This window comes from Amia ocellicauda, chromosome 23 (genome assembly GCF_036373705.1).
Source record: "Amia ocellicauda isolate fAmiCal2 chromosome 23, fAmiCal2.hap1, whole genome shotgun sequence".
Lineage (NCBI taxonomy): Eukaryota > Metazoa > Chordata > Actinopteri > Amiiformes > Amiidae > Amia > Amia ocellicauda.
Window position 1 is genome coordinate 18,330,235 of NC_089872.1, and position 15,597 is coordinate 18,345,831.

General features: G+C 40.8%; 1 protein-coding gene across 6 annotated transcripts in view; it reads left to right on the plus strand.

Moving 5' to 3' along the window:
• Positions 1 to 15,597, plus strand: part of ryr2a (ryanodine receptor 2a (cardiac)) — a 139,747-nt gene that overhangs the window by 55,828 nt on the left and 68,322 nt on the right. For 4 of the 6 annotated variants that reach the window (XM_066696606.1, XM_066696608.1, XM_066696609.1 and 1 more), the window contains exons 2-11: positions 360 to 479; positions 1,971 to 2,075; positions 5,812 to 5,826; positions 7,476 to 7,550; positions 8,050 to 8,137; positions 8,493 to 8,605; positions 9,067 to 9,166; positions 9,749 to 9,845; positions 14,311 to 14,385; positions 14,966 to 15,122. In XM_066696606.1, coding sequence (XP_066552703.1) covers positions 360 to 479; positions 1,971 to 2,075; positions 5,812 to 5,826; positions 7,476 to 7,550; positions 8,050 to 8,137; positions 8,493 to 8,605; positions 9,067 to 9,166; positions 9,749 to 9,845; positions 14,311 to 14,385; positions 14,966 to 15,122 — 945 coding nt within the window. The remainder of the gene's footprint in view (positions 1 to 359; positions 480 to 1,970; positions 2,076 to 5,811; positions 5,827 to 7,475; positions 7,551 to 8,049; positions 8,138 to 8,492; positions 8,606 to 9,066; positions 9,167 to 9,748; positions 9,846 to 14,310; positions 14,386 to 14,965; positions 15,123 to 15,597) is intronic. The other 2 variants (XM_066696607.1, XM_066696611.1) reach the window with 1 other exon arrangement.

The window sequence follows — 15,597 nt, forward strand, 5'->3', positions numbered from 1 at the left end:
CTTTCTTTTTCGTTTTTGCTTTGAATGTGTGGATTTGTTTGTGTATATAAGGCATATTAATTCCCACAAAGTGTCATGGCGGCAAGCTTTAAAGCAAGAAAATGTGAAAGCTGAGAAGGCCTGAATATTTTTGCAAGGCTTTTTGTATATATATATGTGTGTGTGTGTGTTTCTCATTCTATATGTACACTGTTGATCACTGAGCTGTGACTTGAATTTCAGCTGCAGCATTTCAGAAAGGGGTTTCTCTGTGCTCTTGCTCTCATGTGTTGGTTTTCAGAAACATTCAGTTCCAGACAGAATGTCACCATAACAATCCGCTCTCTCTTTCAACAAGGTGTTCATGTGTTTCTCGACAGGATGATGAGGTCGTGCTGCAGTGCTCCGCTATTGTCCACAAGGAACAACAGAAGCTGTGCCTGGCGGCGGAGGGCTTTGGAAACAGACTTTGCTTCCTGGAATCCACCTCAAATTCCAAGGTACTGAGATGCTATGTGTCATGGCTCTTTGGTGAGACAAAAAGCGTATACCAAATTGGCACTTGGCTCCTCTATTTAAGTGCCCCCCTTCCCAGGTCCCCAGTTAAATCGGATCTTAGTCCGTTAGAATTAAATACTATATATAACCTGTTCTGTGCCACTTCATAATTAGGCTTCATTAGCTGGTTGCAGTAGCTTCCAAAGTATGTATTTGGGTAGCTGAGGTAATACCATTTAAAAGCACTGCCAATGTAGAATATAATTAAGCCTAGTACAATCCCTTATGCATATTCATTTGCACGGCACCAAATGGTCAGGAAAGGAGGCAAAATCAATGCACTTTATGCTAATTTGGTTGTATTTTAATGTAAAATGTGTCTTTAATTATAGGTTGTCCTTTAGCCTGGGTTTAAATATTATTCCCAATCAAGCTTTTTGTATATGGGCTTGAAAACACCACAATGTACACTGTCATGACTCACAATACTCGCAACATCTCAATCTTACTGACTTACACTGTCAGTAATCGAGAAGAATTATCTTTTGCATTTAAGATTCGAAAGGACCTCGATTCTGTTGAGCACTAGCACTGGTAAGAATTGATGAAAGATGACAAGTGTTACATGTGCTGATTATGACACCCTATCTGTATTCATTTTTAAGCACAATGCTACCCTACTGGTCCAATAGAGAGAGATGTGCCTGTCAATTGTATTTAACCACAATCTTGCCAACGTAAACAATTAAATATAAAACAATTGATCAATTGCATTGCAGTCCTGCTAGCTTTGTGTCTGTCTTTGGATACAAGGCTGTTGTATGCCACATGTGAGGGAGAAAAGAGGGTATTACGTGTTCAAATGAGCCATTGAATCGCTCCAGGCTTATTTGTACAGTTTTTGACACTGGCTCGGGAAGAGGCAAAGCTATTGCTTATAAAGGATAATGGGAGCTTGTGCAGGAACCTTGTCCTCTTGGCTTCAGGCGATTTCTGGTGTGCGTACCTGAGCTTCCCCTGTCTGTGCAAGGCCAGGCAGTTGCCGTCGATTGTGAGGAATACGAAAAAGACTTCGATAGAACATGTTTATATATTGCAAGAAAGGACTTATTTAATTATGGTAGGTCCTCATTAACAAATTAGATTTTTAGAGAATGGAACCTCAGTTTGATGAGTTGCTAATTGCCTAGTGGGAATCACATGTTGAGAGAGATTGTTTTTACATTAAATTAAATGTATTCTGGAGAAATGGGTACTGAGTTTGTTTTAGCAAGTAAGGCTATCAACCACATTGTCCTATGAATATGCTGAGATTAATTTGCTTGTTATGTGTTTGTTGTGTTTCACCACTTAGTTTCAGCGCTTAACAAACACATGTAGCTTTAAGGTTATGTAAATGGTACAGTATTATATTAAAGTGTGTGTATACAACACTGTCTCGGTCCCAGTCAGGTTTGCAGTGTGGTGAGGCCTGTGTTCGTGTTTCCCTGCAGAATGTCCCCCCCGACCTGTCGATCTGCACCTTCGTCCTGGAGCAGTCTCTGTCGGTGCGCGCCCTGCAGGAGATGCTGGCCAACACAGAGGAGAAGGCCGAAGGGGTAAGTAATCAAATACCTATCGCTAACACTTTAATGAAAGTTACACTAATGGGTTTATCTTGAACAGGATTAGAAACCACAGACCATGATGATAAACACCTCTCTGGATAAAGACGGAGCACATGTTAGAATTTGTATTCTTTTTCGAAAGTCACGTTTTTTTCTTATCTGATTGTTCAACTTGTGTTCAATTTATAAAGTTATCGCCAGATTTTGTTCAGAGATTGTGACCGTCTCTGGTTGAGCGCTGTGGACTTCAGACTCCACTCATCGCCAGCTTGATAAATCCTGGCAGGTCTTTAATGTCTTTCTGCATTTGACACCATATTAGTAATCACATCCCTGGGAGAGAACATGTTGGTAGTCGAGAATAAAGAATCCCTCTTTTTTAAAGTAGAAATATACCCAACAGCTAAGGCTGAGTATCTCGCACATTAAAAACATACAGCGTGGTTTCTTCATAGCTCTGCCTTGATCTGACATGGAAGACCATAAAAACATCTTGATTTCCTCTGAGGCAAAGAGAAGATTGTTAGAAGTTCTTCATACAAAGATGAGCATTTTAAATGTTTCCTTTTCCCTACTGGAAGACTTTTTTAGACTTGACAAAGAGTTTCACGGTCCTATAATTTGAACTCATGTTTGTTTGATAAAGGAATTTAATTACGACATCACAAGAAATAGATCAGGAGTCAGAAAAGTTGTCTTATCCAAATAGGAAGTGGTGTTTGTGCATTCACAGCATTTATTTACATAATCATTAATTTCAGGTCATACTGCTTCCCCAGTATCTCAGATCCATAACATCCTTACGGCATCCGTATTTGTAAAAGTCTGATGGCCAATCTTTCCAATAAATAACATCTGCATGATGTGAGCCTGCATTTGTAAATGTTTTTCTAGGTGCATATTTAGAAGGATGCAGCGAAGCCAGTTACTGTGTGTTACTCGGCTGCTGCCATTTTTCTTGTTATGTGAAAGAATCTAATCATGGCATAAACGTGGGGGAAAAAACCCAAAGCAAGCATGAGTTTCTGCTCTTTTGAGGTCTGGAAAGGACCGCCACGCTATTTCTGCCGCAACACAATCTTTTTCACAGACGCTTAATGCATGCAGGCATCAGTTTCCTTTCCAATAAGTAATTTACAGCCGAGGTAGACTTGTGCAATGGCCCGGAGGTCTCTATATGTGTATTGCAATACAATGATTGGCTGCCTTTTGTGCACTGATAGAGAGAGAGCGAGAGCAGGGAGAGTCAGTTCATTTGTAAGCAAAGCACATTCTTGGGCAGCTGAAGGAAAAAAAAAATGTAAAGAAAAAGAAAAATCAATAGCTGATTTCCTGTAGTCACATTTTCACACAGAATCGTTTATAAGGATGCTATTGCACTGAGGTAAGGAGCTGCTCTCGTTTAAGGAGTGGCTGTAAATGATTTGTCGTGAAGCTTCATCTTGTGCAGTTAGGGTTAATAACCCCCCTCTAACAAAAAACAACAGGATCTAATTGCTGATCTGTTGTTCAGTGAGAGAATAATGAAATTGTGAGTTATTGTAATTGTGTAGCTACAATAAAGGGGTATACGAAATGTATGTCTCTGATGTAATATTTCCCTTGAACAACAACTAAGAGGGACGCAAGTATGTCAGGGCAACTCAACTGGAGGAAAAAATAATGTAGAATAACAAACAAAAAAGCATATATGATTTAGAAGACTGACAGATAATTATGATGAAAAGGATAATTCCACATTAGCCCCCAACAAATTTACAGAGCTGTTTTTATTTCCTCACTTGCGCGCTGAATTCAGAACCGCCAGCCCTGCGATGAGGCAGAATCTTTTGAACCGCCCACTTCGATGTTTGATTCGGCAAAAGTGCCTTTACTTTAGCAGCTCTGAACAACTACTGCAAGCCCCTGGCCTTCGGAGCCTCCTACAGTATGGAGCACCTAATGTGTTCTCATGTTTCCAATTATGTAAGGAGACAAGAGCACTCATTTATTTGTTAATTCTGCTGAAGTGCCGTGAAATATACCACCATTTATAAGAATCGAGATAGCGATCTGTCAGCAGTTTGACGGGCTTTAAGCTCATTGTAGATATTCATGACTGTTGCTTGGATTGAAACCGTAGGCACAACAGGGTGATTATTAAACCCAGTTATGCCCCTTCCCTCCACTACCCCACCACCCCAGTTCCATGGGGGGGTGCATCTGTTTTGCAGTTCAATCGGACTGGTTTTACTATGTCACCTGTCAACATCACAGTCATCTCCTTTGATCCTTTTGGAATTAAAATATGACTGATTTATTTGTTTTAATGAGCAGAATTACACATGGAAACGCATTAGAAGAGTAAACATCTTGCAATATGCTAATTAACATACATATTAATTGAAAAGGAGCACGATAGATGGGTGTCTTTGAAATCACAGGAAGAATAGTCCGTCTAAAATAGGCTTTGATATGATTCACTAAACACCAGTTAGATTACTTTATTACTTCATTGTGGTTGGCCATTGCTAAGTTTCTAATTTGAGTGCCATATTTCCCACTATTCTCTTAAATATTGTGTTCCTTGTCAGTGCATTTGTTATGTATTTAAGCAAAGTGTTGAGGTGATCTTTGGTGATGCCAGATTTTCCATGAGTATTTGCTTTGGCTCTTGAGGGAACTGGAATTGAATATAACAGTGTTGTTTGCATTAAAGGGACAACAGGTAGAATCGGTGAGGGGGGTGAGTTTGGTGTCATAGGCAGTAACAGCTTGCTATTTTTATTGACGAACTGGAGAGAGACTTGAATACCAGGTAGCTCTGTGTCTTACGAACATTTAAAGCGCCATGAGAGGCAGAAACATCTTTGCTCTTTGCAATATGCCCGAGCAAGTCTAAGTCAAGTCAAAGTCTAAAATGCTGAGTGTTATGGAAACAGACATCAGCAAAACATTCAACTTGATGCTTTTTTGCCCAGCAATGCATGGTCAGTCTGTTAAATGGTTCTCATTGAAAAATGCTTCTGTCTAAGTTAAAGGCAACTTACATTTGCTCTTTGGCTTTTGTTTCCACAGCATGTTGATGTGGAAAAATGGGTACGTGTGCCTTTATTCACCCAATTGAACCATGTACCCCCACTTTCCCATGTCCATTCACCTCCTTCATGCAGACAGTGGCTTTTGTGAAACTCATGCTGGATTTAGGGTCACATTTGACCTGAGTATATTGATCACACACACTGGTGGTTACAGTTATGAGGACAAGTATATCTCACTAAGAAAAAGATACACTGACAACACCCCTACAGTTAATATTAAAAATACCAAAGCTTCTTAGAAGTACTTAATACTGCTACTACCTCTGTCTGCTTTACTTCTATTTCTTCTACTACTACAACTAATAATAATAATAATAACTTTAATTGGTGGAAAAACCTCTGAGTGTCCTGAATGATTACTTTCACGTGTCTGAGTAGCCCACTATTCATTCACATATATCTCATGCAGTTGATTTCAGTGCAAGGAATAATATAGAGGTATTGATTTATGAACACAGTTGAAAACTTTTCTCAACTGAAGGATTATCAAGTCAGGAAAACCTAAATCTGTTCTCTGTGTAATACAGGAAGCAGATGAATTTCCGTTCTGCTAAAATTCTTGTACCGTCTGTACTTCCCAGAAACAACTCTTTGTATTGTTTTCCCCGCTAAAACTGTCCTCTCTTCTATTCTCCATGCTTCCACAGAAATTCATGATGAAGGTGAGTGTCTTGACTCTATTCTCGGAGGTCGCCTCACTGTTGGTCCTCTCTTTTTCAGTCCCTCGCATCTCTGCTTGCCTTTGCTCAAACACACTCACATCTGTTACCACCTTCTGGAGTGGATGCTTCATATTTAGCAAATCCTTGCTTCCGTTATTGACAGCCCCGGTTCCCTCACAACCACACGCACGAGATGCACTACAGACACAGTGTGTGGTTAACAGATTGACTGATCCACTCGCATGTCCATCCATTGTCCATTGAACGTTTCACTCGCTGTTGTCTTGAAAATGCTAACCTACCATGTCAGTAACACTGATTTTCATCCAATTCATCGTTGACTGTTGCACAGACAAACCTGTGTGTGTTTTAAGGGCGGGGTCTTTAAAAGGGCAGACACAGGGGGCCTGAGTAGTAAATTACACTAAAGTACAAACTCCATTTGAGGTTATGAGTGAAAGAAGACTGATAGACACTTGGACTGAAGGATCTGATTTTCAGGTGTTCAAGATTAAATAAAACATATCTAGTGCCGCACAATCTCACACACAACGTGAAGATTTCAGCGGTCTTAAAAAGGTTTTTAAATATTAAGAGATTTTCATTATACCAGGGAGTTTTAATTGATTTATAATAAGTGCTTTCTTACTCCTCTGACCATCATGAGGTCCCCATTTGGATGTCACATTAAATTACTATTTCCATTACTTCGGACACATCACAGGAGTGTTCTACCTGGCAACTCTAATTAGACCAGACACAGAGCGATACATTTAAAACACACTGTCACGCTCCTAATGGGTTTTAGTATAGCTGTGTTTGAGCTTGTTTGATTGTTCTCTGCTGTCAGTTATATTTATGTTTAAATACAGTAAACTCCTCTTTAGGATTGGTATCTCACATTTATAAACAGATTTGTTTTACAATTTCATACACAAATAATTTTGTTGGACTGTGAAGAATGTCAAACAAAAAGCAAAGGTTTACTCATCTTGACTGCATTTTCGTTTAATTTTTTCATTGCCTTTTTTAATCTTTATATTAAATCTGGTGCATGAAAACATATTTGATCTTTGAAATCGCCTGGCCCAGCTTTAAATTTGTTATGCTGTCCTCAAGGATGAGGCATAGTGGAAACGGGTCTCTTCTACAGGAATGTAGGGTGTTAAACCAAATGAGGTTTTGTGATTTTGCAGCCGAGCAGACGAGGTTTTTTTTAACGGTTTTGCAGCCGAGCAGATGAGCGAGATTGAAGTTAATTACAGCTCTTGGTTTCGGCGTCACACAGGCCTCTCATATTTGCATAAACCTGCAAAAGTCATGCGTTACAAACAGGCCACAAATTGAATTCCCCACTTGGAATTGCTCGATTCAGGAATCCTATTTTCCCTTTTGTGCATATGCAAAGTATGTGTACATGTTGTTCTGCACTAAAACAACTTCCTGAATATACTGAAAATATTATGCAAAGAAAAGATTTTGTCAGGGTGTTTACCGGTCCCCCCCCCTCCAAAAATCTAATGAGCTTTAAACCCTAATCAGTTTAAGCCTGTCCTGAAAGGAATTGGTGCTAGAGGTTCGCCATATTTTCAGAAGAAAGACAACTCCAGTTCAGGGACTATAGCTGTACATTGCCTGTTTTTTTACAGACCGCACAAGGTGGCGGACACAGAACCCTGCTGTATGGACACGCCGTGCTGCTCAGGCATTCGTACAGTGGAATGGTATGTTATCTATTTTATTGTTTATTTCTGATTTCTTACCCAGGGTGACCTTCGAGTTGAAGACACATTTTCCAATACTGGTGTATTAAGGCACAGTCTGAACAGGTGTGTTGTGAGCAGACGCTGGAGGTTGGTCGGGGACGGCACGGTCCTGACTTTGGCGCCTCTGTTTAAGGCTGACCTTACCAGGACAGACAGTGTGGCCCATGTCCTTTTATGTTCCTCTATTTTACTACCCACTTCATCATTCGCTTTATAAACTGATGCTGGCTAAAATGACATGTAAGCAATTTTAATATGCCACTACAGCGAAAATACCTATTTATGTATGTGTATATGGATGGGGGTAAAAATACCATAACACATACAATGGGTGTGATTTGTAGTGAACAGGGAAGGCCCAAACAAACTGCAGTATATGACTTTGTCTGTTGACGAGAAATGTGATGTTCTTCAGCTTTACCGTATCATTGATAGAGATACCTGTGTTTTGTTTCAGTATCTCTGTTGTCTCTCCACCTCGCGCTCTTCAACCGATAAACTGGCATTCGATGTCGGATTGCAAGAAGACACCACAGGTACAAGATGTCAGTATCTGATTTACGAGGACAAAATATTGATTGTTACACCTTTATCAGGTATAAATAAAGGTAAAATAAATTATGTGACACCTGAGGGAATAAATATGCATCTCCTATGACAGGCTTCCTTAAGCATGTATACATATATATTATATCTTCTCCAAACTGTCAACTAGTTTCTCTTTGGTTCCTGTATTTAATATGCTCTTTTCATTCATTAACAAAGGAACAAAATGATAAACTAAACCAAAAGTAGTATTGTCAGTATCTCTCTCTGTCTGTCTGTCTGCAATGAGCATCTATCTCTCCTGTGTTATGAGCTGCATAATTCTCATGATTGAAATTATGTGCTGTCTGTCAGGTGAAGCCTGCTGGTGGACCATACACCCGGCCTCCAAACAGAGGTCAGAAGGAGAGAAGGTTCGAGTTGGAGACGACCTCATATTAGTCAGTATCTCTTCAGAAAGATACCTGGTAAGTGAGAAGCCAAACACTGAATCTCTACGCAAATATATATTTCCGAATTATTCCTTAAATAAAATAATAAAGCCTTATTCAGAAGATAATAAGACTGGGGCGATGGAGATTCAATGCCTTATGTCAAGAGCAATATAAAGGAGCCAGACTCCATCTTAATAAAATCATGAGCCTTAAAATAAAAAAATGTCACAGAGCCGGGCCGAATTAATGAGAAACGCACCAGAATGATAAATTTGCATCGCCCACAATCCACGGCTCCCGACCCCTGCGATGTGCCATTATTCACCACGAAGGAAGTGCATTAAATCCGCACATTCACGCAGAGGTTTTAATTTTGCCCCCCCCCACTCCTTCCTGCAGTTTCGTTCTCCCACCTGCTCTCTTCCTCACTGTCAGAGCCGCAAGTGTTTGATATCGTTTCCTCCTGTTACCGCGGGGCATCATTTCTCTTGCAGCATGTATCATACGGGAACGGGAGCCTGCACGTTGATGCCGCTTTTCAGCAGACCCTCTGGAGCGTGGCGCCAATTTGCTCAGGGAGCGAAGCTGCACAAGGTCGGTGTCTTTCAGCGGCAGGTATTGAGACCTCACTGAGATTTATGGTCGGCCTTCCACGCCGGTGTAACGGACCGGGTGTCTAACCCTTGCTTTCCAAGGGGAGCTCATTAGATTATCAAACAGATCTGAAGGGATCTTTTCAGTGTTTTCCACCCTTGTTTTTTTGACTGGGTGATAAATGCTAAAGAGGCAATTCTTTTGGGGTGCAATATTGTCCAGAAGAGCCAAATGGATCCATTCTCCTCCCCACGCTCAGGATTAAGGCTGTTAAACAGATTCTCCGCAAAGAAAAACATCGTATTTTTTTGCACAATCTTTTAAATCAAAGCTAAACCTTTATGTTGAAGTTCCACAGAACCCTTCTTGCAAGTCAAATATGTCATTCTGGTTTTCCAAAGTGAAAAATAAACGGTGGAACATTTTTTATGTCAATATTGCAATAGATTTGAACTCATTTGGGTTCAATTTTTCAGCAAATATACTGAACCCTTCTGTCATGGCTTACCTTATTCATGTTAAGATACATAGCTGGTTATATTTGACTTAAATCCTTTTCCTTGTTCCTCGTCTTTTGTGCAGGATACCTCATCGGAGGAGATGTTTTGCGGTTACTCCACGGCCATATGGACGAGTGTCTCACCGTACCTTCTGGAGAACATGGCGAGGAGCAGCGCAGGTCAGTGGGAGAAGGGTGGAGAGACATCCTGTGAGGAGAGCTGTACGCACCTGAACAGCAGGCATTAGGATGTCCATGAGAGAATCCTTCAGCCAGTGGTCCCCTGGTTCTTCTTCTTGGGGAGGATTTCTTTGGCGTTGATGATTGTCTCTCGGATGATTAAATAGAAATGGCTTTTTTGTTCCTGTGTCTGTTGGGATTGGATTGCTGGCTGCTAAATTGATGCCACACTTATCGCATAAGCCTCTTTTATTAAAAAGAAAAAAAAATCAAGGCTGTGCATTTTAAGTTGAATTGACCATATATGGGGTTGCACATTTTAACATTCAGCCATGCTCTGTGTTTATGTACAGTATGTATACAAATCCCTGATCCAGTTTGAAGTGTGAGGAACCGAATTAACCCTGAACTGTACAGGTGTAGCTGAAGGTATAGCGTTCTCTGTCAATGTTGCGTTTGCATAATTTATTACACATTACAATTAGCTTGGGTGTCAAATGGCGGCGTTTTGACGTTTTCTGTTACCGCTTTCCCGACTGTTGAATAATCAAATAATTTCCTAATGTTACTGCACACTTTATTATGTTTATATTATGGATGATCCTGAAGGCCTCTTATCATCTGTGATAAAGTATTGGCACCAGTCAGGTTGGACAACCTTGTTATCAGACTTCAGTTTCAAATCATAAAAACCTCAATATATTTCCAGTTTGGTCTGGTCCCCACTGAAATAACAGAGAAAAACAAAAACAATTATAACACATATAGACCACTAGATTGATCCTTCTCTGATTAATAAGAAATCATATCACTGCCCAATAATTCTCCTTGTCTGCTGCTAAATGCCCTTGTCTGTAGCTGAAGATGCATCATGGTCAGGTTTCCAGCAGGCACAATAGGCTAAATCTTAATTTGAACTTCAAAAACACCCCCCGCCCAGTCATTCTCCACTCTTTCCTGAGCCACACATACCCCCGTTCTGCACACAGAGGAAACCCTGTAAAGTGAGACGATTGTGAAGTGTCAGTTTTCTTCTCTCGTGTGGCGCATACTGAAAGGAGTTTCAAAGGAGCAAATGGCAGGTCTTCAGCCTCTTCACACCACATGGCACAGCAGCGGTGTTATTAAGTGGGATAGTAGACTCACTGCATTGCAGTCTCCATCCACTCTCTCCTCACTGCCGCGCGATCAGGCAGCCTTTATCCGCCCTGCCTCGCACATCCCTTCATATGTTTCTGCCTGTTTCTCGCCATACCGGCTCCAAACAAATGGCAACATCATTTTTTTAATTGTACTTTTCTTGCATTTCAATCCATTATTGTAATTCGCTTTGACAGCGCTCCCTGTCTACCCTCATTTAATATCTCTCGCATTGTCATGCAGCACGCTCTCCTTCTTGAAGTCTTGGAAGAGTCCTGATGTTTCCAGGGAGGCAGTATGTGCGAGGAATAGAGAGAGGGGTGACTATAGCTGTCTGGTGCGGTATTGCCTCTGGAATGCAGCTTGCGATGCACACTGGGAAAAGGTTTTCTGTGCACACGTACATCATTCAAGAATGCAGATATTTATTATCACCAGAAAGCCGACTGTTTACACTACAGGGTCAGTTTTAGTTTTCTCCCATGCACTCTTACTCTGCTGCTTTTCTGATGGCCTCAGTTTGAGCATGAGAACTAATCAAGTGGCTGATAAAAGCAAGACATACCTGTGGATATGTTACCATGCAGAACGATTGGAAAGCTTTGGAAACACTGTTTGTATTATTTATACTAATGTAGGGATTTTAAGTCTGCTAGTACATCTCGCATTTCTTAAACAAATTAGCATATTCTTTCGATTTGTCAATATCACAGGAGGGATGAATGAGATCCTTCTGGAAAGATGCGATTTTATTTTATTTTTGTAGGCACCAAAAAAAAAGAAAAGTGTTTAACGAGCTGCCTTCTTGACAGATCTGAAGATGAATATATTAAGCCGGTGAAGTGTGATGTTCTCCATCACAGTTCTTTGACATGAAAGCGCTTGTTTCTTTATGCAGATTAATTCTGTAGAGGAGACTGTCTTCTGTACTGATAAAAGACAGAGCACCTTGGCCTAAGTACTGCACCTGTTACTGTAATTGTTGTTGTTATGGATGGGGTTGGTGTTGATGTTTTAGTTAGGAGTAATATACCAGAAGCAAAAAGTTAAGGAACTGACTATAAAACAATTAGCTAACACAAATGCATATATTTTGCGTATTCCTGCTCGCATATGGAAAGTACCAATTTCTTTGACATGTGCAATGTAATATTCAGGTTTTCCTGATTTAAGTGCATAACATTAGTATTCATCTCTAATGGTATTGCTTGCACCTTGGTGCCATTAACAAATACGGGGGTTCATTGAGGCTGTGAACTTTCCCGCCAATAAAGCACCCTGTATTTGATTGCATTAGGAGCCTACAATACAATCAGATCTGACTTATGGGTTTTGAGGTGATGCTGGTTTTGCATGTCCTCAGTGAATGTCTTGCTCCCCTCACTGGTAGATATAAAGTGCCAATCCAAAATAGTCAATCAGAAATTACCTGTTCTCGTCCACTACTGCATAACAATGTGTGGGAAACTGGTTATTTTTGATTCCCGGTCTACTCACTGGTGGATTTATTTTATACTTCTGCATCATGTGAGAAATATACGTCTTTTTTCTGGACCAGATTTAAGCAGCGTGTAGGTGGGCATGGCTGAAAAAAACAAACAAAAAAAACAGCTTATGCTTTTGTTCAAAGGCTCCATTGTAAAAGCGTGGAAATGTGTATTCTTGCCTTGAAAGAGGTCATCGCAAACACTGTATTGAAGAAAGTAGGCCAGAACACTCACCCTGTAAGCACAAGTAGTGTTGCAACATTTTTATTAAAAAGAAAATTAAACGCCCTTCTTCTACAGGGATGCCCCGGAGGACTACCTGAGACAAAATAATTGTCCCCTGGGTTACGCTTTTATTTTTCAAGATATATTTTCAGCAAGCAAGGCAAGTCGGTGGTACACTGTTGCTTACAAAATGCTTTCCTTCCCAGAAGTGTCACTTGCCTGGCGAAGGACTGTACTGCAATTTATTTTGGTTTCAGTTGCATCTAAGGCCTGCCTTGAAATTCAAATTTAAATTAATCTCGTCTAGGTTGGAACGCTAAACCTATTAACGATGGAAACTTCTGAAGAACTTTTAAGTTATTCAGAGCCCATTAAACATTCAGGGCCAAAGCTGTCGGCTCAAAGATTTTGGCTTCGTTTTAAAATGGTCCCGCCTGCAGACATTCCCTCTGGGACAGACCAGTTTACTGCCGTGTAAGGTTGTGAACTTGCTACTGCATAAATACCTCCGTCTATGGCAACTAGGGAATACAAATCCTTACAGCAGCTCCTTCCCAGCTGCCTAAGTTGCAGATATTTACTGCATCATCCTTTTCGGGTCATTGGAACTAGTAATTAATATCGTATTGTTCTGTCTTTTGCAACTACAGACGTGTGCCGCTGGATCCAACCACCCGTAGGGAACTGATATGTGGCAACATATTTCTTAGGGACTTCAGGCAAAATGTCTTTGATAAGTCCTAACTGCATTTAAATGGGACAGTGTCTACAGTGCAAATTAAGTCCTGTGAAATCTTCCTTTGAGAAAATAAATGTAGTGTCGGCTGCTTCTTGGGCAGACTTTACAGTACTGACATAAATTCAGTTATGTAGGAGTTTGTTTGTTTGTGTGTGTGCGCATGTGTGAGACTGTGTGTGTGTGCTTGTTTTATTAAAAGCTCTCATTCGAATCGGCTTGAGTGTGTATGTGACTGTCGGCTACGGCAGTGAAGATGAATTCACTATATAGCACAAAGCACATAACTACATGTTCTGCCTTTTATATTTTTATATTTTAAGCGAGAAGCCTTGTAAATGGAAGTAAATAAGCCCTTGATTTGTTTGGGGAAAAACAGGGGATTAGAAACAGCCATTTTGCAGCAGTTTCCCAGATCTCCTGCTTGCAGTGTTGCTGTAAATGAGGAACGCTTGCTAATAAGAAAGATTATAAAATGGAAAGGCCAATTAAAGAAGTGTATTTAATTAAAAATAATAATAAAAAAAGGATTAATTCAAAGGTTAATACATCTTTCCCTCCAGATAAGTAAACTGCAGTAGGATGTTGAGAGTGCCCAGAATTTTAAACTAAGTGATGGCTGTGTTTCCCTGCACAGAAATGATTTGAAATGAAAACTGCATTGGCTCTGGAGTTAACATGTTCCTGGCCATTGCAGATTTGCTGGGTTTCCAAATCAGGGGCACTCATCTACAGAACAAAGGTGTAAAGTTCAGGTTATGCTTCAGCTCTGATGCATTTGAATGCATCTAGTGCTCCTGAAAAGAACTTGAGTCGATTGAATATAGGACTTGATCGTATCATAAGGCTCACCGCCGGCTTCTCGTGTGTGTTTCAGGACGGTGCACTACGAGGGCGGAGCCGTCTCCATCCACGCCCGGTCTCTGTGGAGACTGGAAACCCTGAGAGTTGCGTAAGTAGGGGAAACAATTTTATTAAATAAATCAGGATGAGCATTTTCCCTCCCTTTCTTCTGTAATTCACTGTTTCTGCCCTGGAATCTGAGAGCTCACAATGAAAGCCTGTGTTTTCTGCTTCCATGGACCTACTTGAATTACTATACATTTACTTTTCTTACACAACTCTTTCACCACTCTTTCACTTCCCCAAAACATTACAGTTGCAAACACACAGCTCTACTTATATAAGTGCATATGGTGGCACAAAATCCCTCCGTGCCATGGATGGAGCGCAGGTAATCCTTTGTGTGTTTAATAATTTACTGTAAGTCTTTCAGGTATCATTAGCAACCATTTAAATCACAAAGACCACTAAGCTCTGACATTTAAGTCATCTGCAGATAATCTCGCCCTGACAGTGATTTAAAAGCATAATGTCATAAAGTCTTCTCTGCTCTGTGATTAAACATCTTTTCTAGTTTAAAAATTGATTACACGTGCTGTGGGCGATTTTCTTTGTTGAATGGTTGTGATGATTGAAGCTCCTTCTCTAAGGAAAAGCCTCTGCCAGCTGATGTGTGTGTTTCTTCCCAGGTGGAGTGGCAGCCATATCCGATGGGGGCAGCCATTCCGGCTCAGACACGTCACCACAGGGAAATACCTCAGCCTCATGGACGACAAGGGCCTCCTTTTAATGGACAAAGAGAAAGCAGATGTGAAGTCCACAGCCTTCTGCTTCCGGTCTTCCAAGGTATGGTCTTAGGTCTGGCTTTGTGGTTTACCTCCAGGGACGATTCCTGTTCTGTGAGATTCTTCTTGCTCTTATGTTGCTTTGGGTGGGGGGGGGGGGTGGCAATTTTGAGTGGTTCTACTAAGCCTTCAATGCAGAATCTGACAAACCCATAAACTCAAGCAAAATATGAAGCCATTTGAAGATATTGATGACACTGAAGAACTGCAACATTGCAGGAGGAGATTATGAAACTGCTCATTTCCCTTTTTGTGCTTCCTTGACAAGTTTAGGATTCTCGATTGGGTGTGAGATTATTTCTGTACGCTCAGTGTGGTGTTACTTCTAAAAGCGTTGTGTGTGCATTGCAGTGCGTACGCCAAGAGATCTGTGAAGCTGATGCGTCCGCTCAGCCACTCACCAAAATACCTGTGTGGGTGTGAACTGGGACACAGCGCTATCACACACAGCAGCGGGTTTCCGGTCTGATGCTCTA